The sequence below is a fragment of the Halichoeres trimaculatus genome, unplaced genomic scaffold (genome assembly GCF_033239565.1).
Source record: "Halichoeres trimaculatus isolate MK-OKI-2021-1 unplaced genomic scaffold, fHalTri1.1 fHalTri1_scaffold_4, whole genome shotgun sequence".
NCBI lineage: Eukaryota > Metazoa > Chordata > Actinopteri > Labriformes > Labridae > Halichoeres > Halichoeres trimaculatus.
In genome coordinates, this window is record NW_027437182.1 from 21,369,358 (window position 1) to 21,385,669 (window position 16,312).

Below are 16,312 nucleotides of genomic sequence, written 5' to 3' on the forward strand. Positions count from 1 at the left end.
AGCTAAACAGACACATAAACAGCATGATGTATGTTTGATGAGTTTAACCGCAAAGCAGTCTGGGTAATAACAAAAGTAATTTGAGCAAAAAAAACAAAAAAAAAAGTTCTTACCTCGAAATTATCTTTTCCCTCACAAATTTAGCTGTCTGCTTCAAGGCACTACCTGTTCTCATGTGGACCAAAGACTTAAGCGTGTTCTTAGTGAATCAGGTGATTCCTAACTTATTCTTGATTGGGGAAATTTCAAGACAATTGACCCCTGTTGTAACTGTCGCTGGTCTCCCCTACATAGTAAGTGCAGGAACTCAGAAGACTACCGGGACAACATTTTTAAAAATAAAGTCAAAAACATACAGTCTACAGTTAAATAGCCTAATTGAAAAAAAAAAAAACAATTCAATTCACAGTAAAATATTTTTTCTGTTTCCATCTTTGCCTATAAAAGCTTTAAATAGTTCATTTTGGTCGTTTTGTTTTTTTGTTCTATTTTCCTGTGGACTAGCTGTGGACCTTTTTGTTATGTTGGTAATGTTTCAAATGGAACAGAGCAGCAGCTATGGACCCTGAACAGACGCAGTGACGGAGAGTGATGGTGAAAACATTTAGAAACATCCTCTTCCATGCACATTAACCCCTTCAGGGACACTCGGGTTGTTTCTTCCTAGAGGCGGTCTCACTCCCCCCGTTCACCCGCTCTCTTCTTAAATTACTTCCGAAAACGCACGAGCTTACGTTACAGTAACGTGCTCGTATGTTGGCGCTGCGCCGCCGCCTCGCGCCGTTCCGCTCTCCCTTCACTCGCAGCCACACCCTCCCTCCTCCATCTCGCCCGCGTGCAGCTGTGCGGGACTGACTGTGCGTGCGTCTCCCTGTCGGGCACCCGCAGCATCAGCAACACAAAAGGGTCGGAGCAGCCGGAGCTGTGCTTACCTCAGCGCGCGGAACAGCAGAGGGGGCGCGTGAAGGAACAAGGTGGAGATGCTTTTTCTGATTTTCTGTCTCATTGTTTGTGTTTCTGCTGATCTGTGTCCATTTTCACGACGTTGATGACCTTGTCTCTGATTCTCACCTCTCATTCCTCATTGACCCGCTCACATCCATCCTCATGTGTGTGTTTTAGTCTGTGTGATTTTGTGTGTGCGTGCGCGTGTGTGTGCGTGCGAGTTTGTGTGCGCTGTAAATGGGCTGGGACTTGCAATTTCATCCGGCTTGAAATGCGCAAACCTTGATGTCAACAGGCCAAAATGTAATGAATCGTCATATTTGATCGAATCTGACACGATGCCGATCACTGCAGCCCCGTTTTGATTTCATGTGTGACAATATGCGTGGAAAGCACAAGGCCACATTCTTTGTTCTCGTGCGCCTTTTTACTCCGCAATTAACAGACTGTAATCCCAGTGCGGCAGCGTCCGCTAATCTGCCATTAACGGTGCCGTATTGATCCGCGCCTTCAGCTCTGTGTGTGCATGCAGCCTTTCAATACACAGATCCGAGCCGACACACCATTTAGCTTGAGATGTCACGATGCTCACTCTGTCAGCTGGAAAACCACGCACAGGCCATATGCTGTGGGCCTGCATGTGCGGGGAGGAAAATCATAAAATGATGGACTCATTTTTCCACGCAACATTTTAAGGCTTTTAAATCAATGCTGCATTACTGTCATCATCAGAGGAGTGTGTGAGGGAGACAGAGAGGCGGCAGGGCAGATGGCAAAGAGCCAAGGAAGGATGCACGCTGCTGCTGAAGCCGCTGCTGCTGATGGTGGTGGTACTGGTTGTACTGGTGGGTTTGTTACTGGTTTGAGTGGACTCTGTTTTGGTTTCTGGTTTGCTTCCTTGCACCTGATTAACAGGTGGATGTTGGAGTGTGATGGCTGGGGTTTTTGTGCAGCTCTCATCATAAAAACACGTCACAATGACCTGTGCAAAACCTAACTGCTGAGACTGTATGAATTGTGACAAAAATAATTGAGTCCCAAAGGTGCACACAACAAAGATTTTTTTAAATTTAAACTGAAATTAACTGGAAAAACTTTCCACAATTACCCTGACATCAGTATTTATGGTGACTATAAGCTGACAGTCTGACATAAAGATACTGGTAGTCTGTGATGGAAAATTTCTGACAGCTGTACATAAAAAGATTGCTGAAAACTCCATGTTTTCCCAATGAAAAATACCACCAAGTTCTTAACATTACTCAGGAATACATCTCAGAAACTGCAATTAAAAATTCCACAACTCCTTGAAAAAGTACCTGAATTTTCACTTTTCAACTGAATATTGTCACTGAAAAGTTACAAAAGTTTCGGGATTTTTTTTTTTTTAATTCTGATAAAATCTCTGTGAATTTTGGAGAAAAACTGGATAAACTTGAAAAAATATATTAAGGAAATGTTCTAAACATGTATTTAAGTTATCAACTGTATGTTTAAAAATGTTTTATATTACACTTACTTTCATGAAAAATCCTGAAGGGTAAATTTCCCCCAAATTCTCTGTACCCTATTAAAATCCCCATTAAAAAAATCTCTAGGAATTCTTGATTCTGATTAAAAAACAAACGTGTTGTAAAAACTGTAAAATTATGACTGTATCTGATAAAAATAAATAAATAAAATGAAATAATAATAATAAAAAAAACGAAACAAAAAAAAACAAAAAACATTTTTTTAAAATTTTCTTCAGTACTTGATCAGCAAGCTTTAATGGTTTGCTTTGGTGTCTTCGGTATAATCTGGAGTTACATTTTGCATCATCCTCCTGGAGTAAACAGATTCTGAGTGAGTTATTAACACCCAGCTGGTGACTAATGGACACGTTTTCGGACATCTGTGGATTCCCAGACTGAGTCCATTTTTCCTGAGTCATTCAACACTGCCTGACCTCAGACACAACTGTAACTACGGCTGTGATTTTAATCAGACAGCCTGACTCACTGTTTTTCACAGTTTTAATATGAGAAAAAAGACATGAGCTAGCCAGCCAATTAAAAGTCTAAGACAGTCGAAAGGATCAAAGGAACATCACAAACTGGAGTGACTGCACTATGAAAAGAAAAACAATACAATCGTTGAGTCTGACGTGCAGAGATTGAAGATAATAGAGTCTGTAAACAGGAACCTGTGTTCTGGTTTCTGTTTGTATTCTGATCAGCCAGTCAGGTGTCTGCAGCGAAACAGTCTGCATGGAGCGCAACAACATGAGGAACACAATCCTGACAAGGATCTGTTTCTCTCTTTAAACAGATTTCTGTATGAAGAGAAGCTAACAAACTTTTCTACAACAATTAAACTGAGAAACTATTCTTTTTGATGCTGTGTCACCAAAGACAATTGGCATTCAGATTTCCTGACATCCTGGATCCACCTCCATTCAACAAAGACCTGACAAAGCTCAACTTTTGACCTTTTACTCGTCACCATTATTAAGTTGTTACTCTAGCAAACTTAAGAACTGTTAATTACAACACAATCAGTTTGTTTTTCAGCTTCATATCACTGAAAGAAGCCAGGGTGAAGCCTCTGTGGTACTTACTGTTTACAGTGAAGCTGAGACTCACCACAATCAGATGAACCAGAGCTCCTTTGGGGGTTGTAACTATTTTAAAATCTGTAGTGTACATTTTTGTTAGACATATCAGTAAATTTTTTTTTTTACGCTTTACTATACTCAACTGAATCGAAAGGTGCTTCTCATGTTGTTTGTTGGCCTTTAAACTATACAGAGCAATTGATCATAGAAAAAAATGAATAAAATCTGATTAAAAAAGTTAATTCACAATGTCATAGCTGACACTTTGTGTTGGCAGAGGAGGAAATAAACATTTGATTTCAGGTAACATATCAACATTTTTGAACGCCAATATTATAATTTGTCACTCGACATAAAATTGTGCATTTTTTTACACACTGGCTAGTTACTTTGAGTGCGAGCACTTTTACTGTAATGCACTGACAACATGTGCTGTCTTGTGGTCTTTGCATAAGAATACTTGAGTTTGCATGTTTTGCTTGATGAATCATTTTTTCTTTGCAAACTAGGGTCATCAGCTGTTGAGTAGTCAGAGTATACAAGGAGTAGTATTGTTGAGGGCTGAGGCTGCAATCAACACACATTTTTGTAATGGGTGTATAAAAGTCTCTAGTATTTCAAATATCAAAACACAGCAAAAAATGTCAACAAGAGTCCTTCAAAGCCCCAGTCATAATAATCAAATCTTTTTTCTTTAAAAAAAAAAATTGGATTAAAATATGTATTTAAGATGTTGAAGGAGGCCCACATATTTTATTCCATCTTAATAATAAAAAATGCTACAGGATATACGTTGCTCAGAAATGCTTTGTTTATTGCCTCCAAGACTTGAGGCATATACAGCTTATTTTGAAATTTCTTTTTATCTCGAATTCATGTGTTGTTTTATTATCTTACCAGGCTGCAGAGCAAAATAATTCACATGACATTCCTTCAAGTCCTTCCTTATCATCCCTTTACCTTCAATACACCACTATGGAAACATAAAAACTACTTCAGCTGCAGTTAAAAGTTGATTCTATATTCTGAATTGTTTCAGTTATTTTGTGCTAAACTGTTAAACAGTTGCAGCATCTAAAGTGAAGGAAAAACAGAAAACGCCACTTTGGGTTAAAGGAAACGGTACTGTTCAAAAAATCTTAAGTATTGATAATAATCCAGATTAATGAATAAAAAGTATTGCCATTTGTCACTGCCCTAATCTTAAAATGTAATTGAGATGTTCATGCTGAGGCGCCACATTAGAAATATGAATGACTCTTTTACTACCACAGTGTCACAGAGAGCAGCTGGGGTGTCTTTACTCTCTGCTGCCCTCCGCGTTTGAACACATGTGGATCTGGATTTCTGTGTGAGAGCACGTCTCTGCAGCGTCTTCACTGGGGGGTTTCTATTTCCGCACATAGTCAGTCACAAACAGAGCAGGCTGTCTTTGAAGTGCTCTGCTGCTGTATTATAGGCAGCATCCAGGATGGTAAAGCCCCATCATTACCATATCCCTGAGAGGCTGCAGTGTGAAGCTGCCAAAACTGGAGACAGAGTGTGGGGGAGCTGGCCTTAATAACACTCACTCTGCTGATGCACACAGACGTTATGATTCCACATCACAACCAGAAAATGAGGCTCTTACAGAGGCTGAATCAGGCTGCTGATTTTACTGTGAGAATTAATGTTTGTGAACAATTTCCGCGAGAGCTGGGGGATTAAAAAATCTCAGGATTGTGATCCATTTATGGTAAGAATGCTGATAAAATCTTTACAGTTTCACTGGATATAAATAGATAAGATAGCTGGACAACAGCCAGTGAGTGCATATCTTTGTAGCTCACATTAAATCATTTAAAGCAAGCAGCTGTCCCACTGTGTAAGACGTGCTGCTTCCCCTTTAAGACTCTGTATTGGACGAAGGATCTTTAAAATTAGAAGTTACAGTCAGAAGCTGGTGGTTCAGAGAAAAAGATCAGAATTCTTTTGGCAGCTCAGCTTGATAGCAGATTGTCTCAAGATTATAAACTCTGCAAACACTGAATACTAACTTCAAACCTCACTAACTGATCTGCCTTGGTGGCAGCTCAGCTTGTAGCCCCTCCCAACTGGATGCTTGAAGTCAGAGTTACTGACATCAAACATACTTAAGATAGTGAAAAGTAGCTTTCTGCTTAATAATATGGATGATCACTAAAGGACTCCTTGCCTACAGCTGATGTTATGTTAAAGTAGCAGCTCAGCTCACAGCCCCTCTTTGCTCTTTACTCGCAGTTTTCCTTCTAGGCCAAGCTCTAAAAGAAATGAGTAAATGAGCATGCTCTTAAGGAGGAAACTTTGCTTAACAATCAAATGCACATTGCAGCAGCTCAGCTCACAGCCCCTCTCTGCTCTCTCCACACAGTTTTCCTTCATAGAGGCGAAACACTGAAAGACATAAGTAGATGAAACTGCTCCTAAGGAGGAAAATTTGCTTTAAAATCAAATGAACTTTGCAGCAGCTCAGCTCACAGCCCCTTCTAATGTCCTTTGTCAAACAGTGTTGTAAATCTGCTATCTGTAAACATGACACTGTTTTCTCCAGTGCTTTATTTAAATCCCAGATTCGGTTTATGTTATTGATTAAGCCAGCCTTAGCAGTAGCTCAGCTCACAGCTCCTCCTGATGTTCTGTGTCCCCCCCAAAAAACTGTTGGAGGAACAGGTTTACTTTAAGTGAACTACTTTGACTTTATCATATTATCATTAAACGAAAGAAATAACATTTCACAAGTCTAAGATATTTTATCGGACAAATTGAGCACATGGCAGGAAGCCGTACCCCGAGTTACTACAGGCCTCTGTCATTCTAAGGATGGCGTTCAAACTAGTATAGCTATTATGCTATATTGTTATGAAAATACATTTTGAGGGATATGAAAAATAATTGTGATCATAGTTTTTGCAGCATCACCCACTTGTAGTGTTTATCTTTGTGTCAGTCTTATAGCTCCACAGAAGCAGCCAAAGTGGATATCTGTAACCATAAGACTATAGGGCAGATGTGGTGAACCACATTACAGACCATTATAATCACACATGTGCGTGCTTGCTTACAGTTAACCCACAATGAAAGCCTTTGTGTGCATCAGCTGGTTGAAATGCTGAATGCCGCTCTGTTCCTCTGCACCGACTCTCTGACGGAGAAACAAAGTGTCACTTTGTGCCTCCTCAGCACAGCAGCACTAACAGACACAGGAGAACGCCCATCTCTCCTCACTCTGCACTCTCCTCGCTGACACACCTCCTCCTCTCGCTCGATGCATGTGCTGCCATCCAACACACATCTGCACCAGAGAAACCACACCGACACCAGCTCTCAGCCCAGAAAACACCACTGCAGCTCAGAGACACAATCAAATTTTTATCAATGGGAGAACAGCAAGGGATGCTCCCTCTGTCACTCTCTATTCAGCCACACACACATGAATATACACACACTCACATACACACACACATCTTGGGCCTTTCTGCATCTGACACCTGACTCCAGGTAATGCCCTAGATCCACAGTGACAGCAGGCAGGTGGAACGGCCACACACTCACAGATCCCGTCGCACACAGAGCAACTGCAGGACGGTAAGAAAACATCCTCACACAGAAAATTAAAAACCCTGTCATCCTGTTTATCGTTTGATGTTAACTGTTGACAGCACTTATTCCTCCTGTGTAATTACGTTTCTTTGTGTGCAGCAGCTTGTGTCGTTCAGGTTGAGTCAGTGAAGTGTGAAAATATTGCTCTACCTCTGTGTCTGTGCTTTATGTCAGCTGTGAAATCGCAGCTCAGTGTTTGCGTCTGAGACGCACAGGCAGGAGGAGAAGACCTTCAGTGTTTGTTTGTTTGCACACTGGAGCGCTGTTAGCTAACTGTGGCTAACGTGGAAAATGTAACCACAGTCATGTGATACATGTTGCGTGTCACTCTGAAATCCATTGTTTCTCCTCTGTTGACACGCATAGTGGAGATAAATGCCAAGAACATCTTCCAGCATCATGTCTGCACAGAGGGGACATTTTATGATTCATTAAGCGCTGTTCTCTGCAGGCCTGCAGGACCAGCAGTAGAGCTCTCATAGCTGCGACTGTTTGCTTAGTGCAGTTAACCATGTTTTTAGCCATTTGCTAGCAGTGTGGAGAGATCAGGAGGGAAATATTGGTCAGTGGGGCTGTCCAACACTTCGGTGGATACTAAAATATCTCAGTTAGTAAAGAGGATCTCAGAGAGTCCACATCTCTGCCAAGGCCAAAGGTCCAATCAGCAAGTGCAACCACTATGTCTGGATCTATTCCCAGAACAATACCAGGTGCTTGAAATATGGCTGCGAAGCATCTTATCTCAGCTGTGCATTTACTGTGCACTTTTACGTTAGAAAATAATGCACAAAGCATTGATTTCCTGAAGCAGGAAACACTTAATGAAGCTGCACATGTGTGAAAATATCATAAGCGCTGACTTAAACAATATTTGTGTTTACATGCAGTCAGTAACCCTTTCACATTCACAATATTAGCAAAAACCCAGTTGCGCAAGGGCATGTAAACACCAATGATCCTTTTGAAAAACAGGACTATACTCATATTCTGATTTTTAAAAACTCATAAAACACTCTTGGGTTACTGCTTTCTAACACAAATATTTGGTCATAAATACACTTATCATGATATCCCCATCGAAAAGAATATTAGTTTGTGTTTTACTCACATTCTGTGAGTACAGGAAGTCCGCCATGCTGCTGGTGTTGTTGCTGCTGCTGTTGCTATGGATACAGTAAGAAGAAGCAGAAATAACGCGCATTGCGTCATGACGTTCTCTGTGTGTTGAGATGTTGTCCACGCGTTGCTGTTTTGATTGGAGTACCATGTAAACAGGAACCCTGTTTGCTCACACATGTTAACGGGTTATTTAGAATGTTTCAGAAACCAGGATATTGACTGCATGTAAACGTAGCCAATGCCATGCACCTAGCTGCTTGTTATTTAAAACAAATAAATGTTTCATCTGCAATCAATATCTATGACAGTCTGACCATTTTGTGCTATATCTGCATCGTTAGTGCTGTCATTTCTTAGTCCATTATAGCCCCTGATCTGAAGCCTGTTCGTCTGTTTCGGCTTCATGCTGGCAGAAAAAGAAGGTGGTTTTCATTTATTTTTCAAATTGGCTCATAAAGGGGGTAAGAGGACTATCCAGAAAAGCTAGCTTTTTCGGGGGTAATGACTCCGTTTCCCATGAGCACTAGCACCCACTGTCCTCAGGGTGTGTCTCTTACCTATAGAGTGTATGAAATATGGACGTAGTCTCCATGACGTTACATATCTGTTCCTGAAACACTGAAATGCAGCCAATCCACAGAAGCAGCCACATTGGATATGATGCAGGCTCTGAGCTTCCTTTTTAACAGCTATAGGTGGCTGCCAGTCACGTGAGCTGAGCTGTGTCTCTGATTGGACAATCAGATGATCTTAATATCCTCTAAACCGTGGAGTTAGAAAAAATAATCGCTCACCCAACAGTGTGTGCCGATAGCTAAATTATCATTTCAGACCCAAGCCATTTTTGGAAAAATGCTGTAAATATGCTTTTTAATGCCATAAAAGTGTGTTGTTTCTGGCTTAGTGTGTATGTGGTTTCCAGTCTTTCTGCACCCAGCCTCATGTGGATTCATGATGAATAGCAACTTATAGCACTTCTGCATAGGCTTTATTTTTCTTAGCCGGATTTTGTCCCTGAAACAAATAAATAAATGGAGAGCAAGACAACTTTTTTGCTGGACACAAAGTGACAAAGTAATGAATTTAAATGTATATACACAGAGCAATTGTTTGAAATGTGACAATAAGCAAACTTTGTAAACCCAGTTTGTACTGCAGTACTCAGCTATATTTAGTGCTCCTCACTGCCCAGTGCTGTTAGACATGTGGGTAACTGTTAACATTAGCAAATCCTGGTTAACAAGTGCTTACGACTGAAATACACTAGATGTGTCTGCAGTGTGTCTCTGTGGATCAGACAGGTTTCCATTCAAGTCAGTGTGTCAACTTACTCTAGATCCGTTCCATTGCAGTCCGTCTATGTGGCTGCTCCGTCAGGTAATACGCAGCCATCCTACTTTTGCCAGACATGGACACATAAATTTAGCTTCACTGCAAATGTATCTGTTGGGAGACGTATTTCAAGCATCACTGAAGTTTGAACAGAATAACTGCTGCATGTGGGTTGAAATGGACATAATCACAAACAGTTTAGCTTATGTTTTAGCCTTTAGCTTGTGTTTTAGCCTATAGCTTGTAGCTTGTGCTCTATCACTCTCCCGTTAACCTTGTTTTTGCTCTAATGTCTTTTTTCCAGTGTCCACAATCACTACAACATTAATCCAAAAAATTGTTTTCAGCAGAGAAAAACACAGATCTCTCTTCTCTTCTCACTGCTAAACTCTGTCGGCCAGTGTTGTGTTGTCAAATCAGTCCTGTCCGACTAGACCAAGTCGATGAGGAAAAGCATTTAGAAATAACCTTTAATGGTGCTGCTAATCTCATTGTAAAGTGTGGATTACAATCAGACATATATCTAAAGGGGAGACTCAAGATCGCTTAGAAACTCTTCGCAGGAACTTTAAGTTTGCTGAAATAACATCATGATGCGGATAAGCCTAAAGTCACTTTTTTCATTTCTGTCTTCTAGAGAAACTGAGCCTTTATAGGCTATTCAGTTGAGGCACCTGCAGTGGAAGAGTCAGATTAAGAACTAAGGCCTTCAGTGGTAGAGTTAGAGTTGATATGTGTAAATCTGTGCACAGTGGAACTTACTTAAAGTGTCTTTTTACTCAAACTGTTTAAAAATTGAATGTGACAGAAATGATTGTGTCAAGGAAGAAAGCTGCAAGCGATGAAAGACAATTTTCAAACCCAGCCGTCTCCAAGTTACATAATTCCCGACATCAGAAAGGTGTGAGAGCAGATACTTCAGTCTGATCACCGGAGATGCAGATGTGAAAAGTCTGCAGGCAGCTTTCAACTCGTCCACACATCTGAAGAGAAACTGAATCTTGTTTGAGTCTGACAAACTGAAGACAGCTTCTCTAACACACGTTCTGCTCCAGCACGAACAGAAACACCACGTGTGATCTCCGTGAACTGTACAGTCTGTCTGGTACAAAGGTGGGAGGGGCTGACGGATAGAACAGGAGGAAACGTGGGTACTTTAATGAAAACTGGGTGTTAGTGCTTAAAATAGACATTACGGGACAAAGGTTGCCGTCAGCTTAACATCACTTTATGTGCTGCTTGGTGATTCATTTGAACGTACAAACAGACCACACAGTGTAAGAGTCCACTGGTGACATAACTGCTAAATAATGTGATTTAACACTTCACTTGGGTTAATATTTAAAATTCTGTTGACACGTCTGTGTTAACATCAAAATAAGTTTGTTGTGATGTGAGAAAGAGTTGAGATATGTTGTAAGCATTAATGGTGCCTTCACAGATATGTCAGCTCCCCATGCCATGGACTCTTATGATCCCTGAGCCATCAGGGATGCTAGCTCAGAACAATCTGGATGGTCCCCCTCTTTTTTAGAGCAGAGGACTCAGTGACCATGATTTCCAAAATGAGTGTCAGATTTTTATTCGTTGACGGTTTTCTGCTCTCCATAGGTCCATCTGAAACAAGTTCACAAAAGTCTCTGCTGTTTCTGGATCATGTTTATTTCTGGTTTCCTCTTTGAATGGTGCAGTTTGAACTAGAGATAAACCATTATTTTTGATATGATACTGATTATTAGTAGGAAGGCTAATAAACGGTATTCGAGCCAATATGCATTTGTAGTAAAAGTGATAATATTGACACCAAAATTTGAATAATTAAAAACTCCAACACTTAACTTTGTTTAAATGTCCTTGTGCATATGTTCATTAAACAGTTCCCAGGCTCAGCAGAGTATCTTATAAAACTAAATGAAAACTTAAAAAAGCTGGAAAAGCACTCAGAAAGCGCAGACCTCCACCAAGCATATTGTGATTGTCACGCGACTTTAATCCTACTTTAATGATATACTCCCTTTCAGCAGACTGTCTGCTACAGTTTGGTGTTAGTTGCAGGTTTGTACAATAATTTGTTACCTGACAGTGTTTAAAATTATGATGACCCAGCACATATTTCATATTCAGGATCTTAGTGACCAGAATATTGCCAGGATCTGGATCCTACTTTTACATCTGTCAGAAATTATGGTTACCTTTTCTTGTATTGTTTTGCAAAGCAATCCAACCATTTATCGTAGAGTTATATACACATATGGTGAAAACAGCCCTATCTCACAATGATAAAGAATCATTTGAAAATGTCCTGGATCCAGACGGTGATCTGGATCATCTACAAAATGTAATCACTTCTTCCTCATTCCATTTTGAACATTTCCTGAAAATTTCATCAAGATCCGTTTGTTACTTTTTGAGTTAAACAGAACAGACAAACCTCCCAAAAGCATAACCTCCTTGGCAGAGGTAATAAATAGCTCCTAAAGTTTTCTGCAGTAATCAAAGTTTTCCGAAATATCTTTATCAGCTGTTGGATCAAAAAAAGGCTGATAACAATATGTGTCAAAATTCCAAATATCAGCATCGATACTTGGCCCGAAAATCAGTCTATCCCTAATTTGAACCTGCATCAGTGGATGCAGTAATAATGTATTATGGAGTGATTTTCAACCTGTGCATTGATTTCCACTATATCTGTTCTCAACGATGGCAATATTAGAAAAACAGCTGATCAAGGGGTGAACACTGTTCTTGTACTTACCACATCATGTCTAAATTACAGCTTGTGCATCAGTATTTTGACTGATCACAAACCACACACCTCTGATGTGTGTTTTCTGTATCAGCTTTTCTCAAACCACCTTTGCTGAGTGCTGTGTGATAAAAAACCAGGCACACTTGAATATATTAGGCGGAAAACATGCCATGCTTGTACCTGCTGACCTGCCTCCGTCTGTTTGAGGTGATGATGGTTTGTTGTGTGTCGTGTCTGCTCACGTGTTGTGACAGACAGCAGAGTTGTTGGTGTTTGTAAGGTGCCGTGTCTTGTAGGTCTACTTTTTATGTTCCCGTCACCTCATACGTCCTGATAGATCTGCTTCATCCATCCCTCCACGTGTCCATTCTGCTCATGTTTTTCCACTCTGATGCTAACATCCCTAACAAACCCAAACCTGCTGTTTTTGTCTGTATTTATTCCACCGTTCTCTTCCAAAGCCACAGTGGAGGCAGCAGCGACTTTCATCTGATTTAAACAGGCTCTGTGCAAAAGAGCAGATCGATGTTCCCTAAGGTTTTACTGCAGTGGTGTGCAGCCATCTCAAGCTGTGCAGCTGAAATAGGTAAACCCTAACACAGCTACACCGTCCGTCTGTCTGCTTTGTCAGTAAGCTACATGTGCTGTACGGTTATGGCACCTAGCCGCCTGCTAACGCCATGCTGCTGGGATTTGGTGGCTGTCTGGGCCGCTCGGGTGCAGAGCTCCGTCTTCCATCAGACGGCGCTGAGCTGCTGAGACGCAGCATCGTGCCCTGATGCAGCTGTATCCCTGTCAAAGACGTCTCCCTCTCTGCTTGTGTAGAGCACATGGCCGCTCCTCGTGCTTCTCTCATCCCATCTCAGGCTGCTCCAAAGTCTGTCCTCTGCAGCAAAAAACAGCAAAACAGACAGTTGCTCATCATCTGGACCCGCAGCCAACACGTGAAAACTAACAGACAAACAAACAAAAGAGAGTCACAGAAACTCTCTTGACACCAGCAGACAGTCACACACACTCTCTCTGTTCTCACACAACCAAACATGCTTGTTCGCTCCTTGTTCTGCGCTGGCCCCAGTCACACAGGACAAAGAGCCTTTTTTTGGAAGGGGGACATTTCTGAGAGCGTCTGTCCAGCTCAGGAAGGAAGCCCATGGCGTGCTGGTCCTGCAGAAGACTCTCAGAACTGTCTAGCTTTGTAACCTCTGGCCTGAGTTGCTTGTAGTTTTGCAAAACATGAGAAAACCTCTGGCTCAGCTGACGTGCTGCACTCAGGTGTGTAAGGATTCAGGAATCAGTATGAGGTCTGTTGTTGGATTAGGAGATCTGCAGGAGAGCTGGTTTGTGTGGATACTCCTGCCTTCAGCTCAGTCTGCTGCAAACAACCTTTTTAAGCTGCATAAATCTGCACCCCCCCCCCCCCCCCCCCACCCCCTCAGCCTTTTATTGTCCTTTCAGATGTACAGCTGACCTTTCATTAGCCCCGTTTCTCCACCAAAATGTGAAACAGAGAGGCCTCAGAGGGCTCATCTTCCTTTAAAAACAGCGGATCCTTTATCGAGCCAATCACCACGAGCTAGTCTGAAAGCGCTAACAGGGCTGAGCTTTTTGATGATGATGCTAGGGGCGATGAAGAGCAAAACAACAAAAGAGGGAGATGTGAGAGACTGCAGCTTCCTCCTTTCCCCTCTCAGCTGCTCACTCCTCTAAAGAGTATAACAGCATCCCCACATCACCTCACTTCCTCCTTCTCTCACCACAGCCAAGGCGTGCAGTGACCATGGCCACGGACGCCACAGAAGCTAAGCATGACATGCTTTTAGAGGTAACCGAATCCAAAGGCCCAGGTAAATAGGAAAAAGAGTGCTCTATGAGACATCTTAAAGAGACAGTACGTAAAAGCTGGTTCACTTGATGAGGAGGAAATAACCTCAGTTTAAGGTGTTACTGTCTCTTTAAGAAGTGTGTGGTGTGGTGGTGGGTTTGACTAGATTAGAGGTGTGCTGTGTCTTCTTCTGTGATCGCCTTTTGTGCATTGTTTGATATTAAGGGTGTAATTATTATGCAAAATAATCTGATGAGGCGTCATGCGCTTGAGTGAGAAAAATGAGTGAATCAGGGACAAATACTTTATATAAAAAAACACAAATAACTACACATCTGTGACCTGGAGCTGCAGACAGAGGACAACAGGGAACATTCATGAGAGGGGAGATTTACGCTGCACTAAACACATAGAAATAAAACTAGAAAGAAGGAGATGTTCAAACAATAGATATGCAGAATAGTGACTTTTATCAGTAGTTTCTATTTCTCGGCTAGGTCTAAGTCCTGGAGCTGCAGCCAGCTTTCTAACAGTACATTAAAAAAAATAAAAAACTGCCATCTTTGAACTGTAACCGTGTGTCTTTAGTATGATGTAAAACATTACTGTGGAGTTGTTAATTTTTATTTAACTTCGGAAAAAATCCACCACATTTTAAAGTCCATATAAACGTAAGTCCATATACAATATAATCCAAATGTAACCAAAGTCTTGATTTGTGAATGAAACTAATGTAATAAAATGTACTTTGTGATCAGCTTCAGAGGATTTATGAGTTCAGATAGAGAGTTTGATACTTTAAAGGAGAATACTGTCACAAATCAAGAAAGATACAGGAGAGCATGTTCTAAATTTCTAATCAGCGTCAGTATGGATGTTTGATACCACTTTTTTCAGACAGATACCAGTACGAGTACTCCCTCTTGGGTACTCAATGATACCACTGGTGGCTTTGACTAGGGATGGGCAAATACCAGTACCAGGTATTAGTATCAGGCCTATACCAGTCCTTTTTCATTGTATCTGTACTCATGAAGGCTGCCAATACCAGCAGCTGATACTCAAGGCAAGAAAATCTTACTCTGAGCAAGTCTTCCTCGCCAGTAGTTGCCTCCAGTTGCTTCAGTTTGACACCATGGCAAACGTACGTCAGGTCCTGTTCAGACAACGTGAATGAACCAGGGAGAGTTCACAGTTAAACTTTTTTATTTTGCACTTCAGTTTACTTTAAAAAATACTTAAACTCTGACAGTTGTTAGTTTTACTGTGCACTTTTAATATTATTTTTTTTAAATGTATTAAAACAAATAAACTCAAAAAGATTTATTTGTTTTATATTGGACTGGCAGAGTGACTGTGCTGTCTTTGATCAAAATGATCTGTCACTGTTAATTGCAAAAAAGTGGTTTTAAACATCCCTAGTTTTAATACATAAGATTTGAATTAACAGTGACAGATCATTTTGAACAATGGCAGTACACTCTGCCATTAAGTCCAAAGAAAATCACAAACAATTCTTTCTGAGTTTATGATTTATTTTAAATGATTGAACAAAGGGGTGAAATCAAAACTAACAACTGTCTGAGTTATTTTTTATTTATTTTATTTTTTTTAAAATTTGGATAAACTGAGGTACAAAATAAAACAGTTGAACTGTTTTCTGTCCCTGGTTCATTCTTTTTGTCTAAACAGGACCTGATGTACATTTGCTGTGGTGTCAAACCGCAGCAGTGTAGTGCAAACTACTGGCTAGGAGGACGTAGGATTTTTTTGCCCTGAGTATGGACTGCTAGTATCAGCAGCCTTCACAAGTACTATAAAAGATACCTTATCATAAGGCTGGTATCGGCCCAATACTGATGCCTGGTATCGGTACTCGCCCATTCCTAAGTGATAACTCCAACTACTCAATAAGACCCTGGTGATTATAGGTGTAGCAGGCCAAATTAACCCCCTGTCCAAAATATACCCAAGTGTAAAACAGACTAGTCCACTATTCCCCTCTGGGCCAGAATATCCCTCTCTTAGACAAGGGATGTTGTGTACAGTGTTTAGTTGAAATAAGAAACTATACCTGTAAACGAAAACAGTACTTTAACATTTCTTTCATTGTTAATTACAAGAAGAA

General features: G+C 40.8%; 1 protein-coding gene across 4 annotated transcripts in view; it reads left to right on the forward strand.

Annotated features, from left to right (window-relative positions):
• Window positions 1-777: 777 nt before the first annotated feature.
• Window positions 778-16,312, forward strand: part of cracd (capping protein inhibiting regulator of actin dynamics) — a 31,999-nt gene continuing 16,464 nt past the window's right edge. For 2 of the 4 annotated variants that reach the window (XM_074669217.1, XM_074669218.1), the window contains exons 1-2: window positions 848-974; window positions 12,821-12,945. In XM_074669217.1, coding sequence (XP_074525318.1) covers window positions 12,885-12,945 — 61 coding nt within the window. In that variant the 5' untranslated portion in view covers window positions 848-974; window positions 12,821-12,884. Of the gene's footprint in view, window positions 975-6,815; window positions 7,145-12,820; window positions 12,946-16,312 lie in introns of those variants that run through there. The other 2 variants (XM_074669221.1, XM_074669220.1) reach the window with 2 other exon arrangements.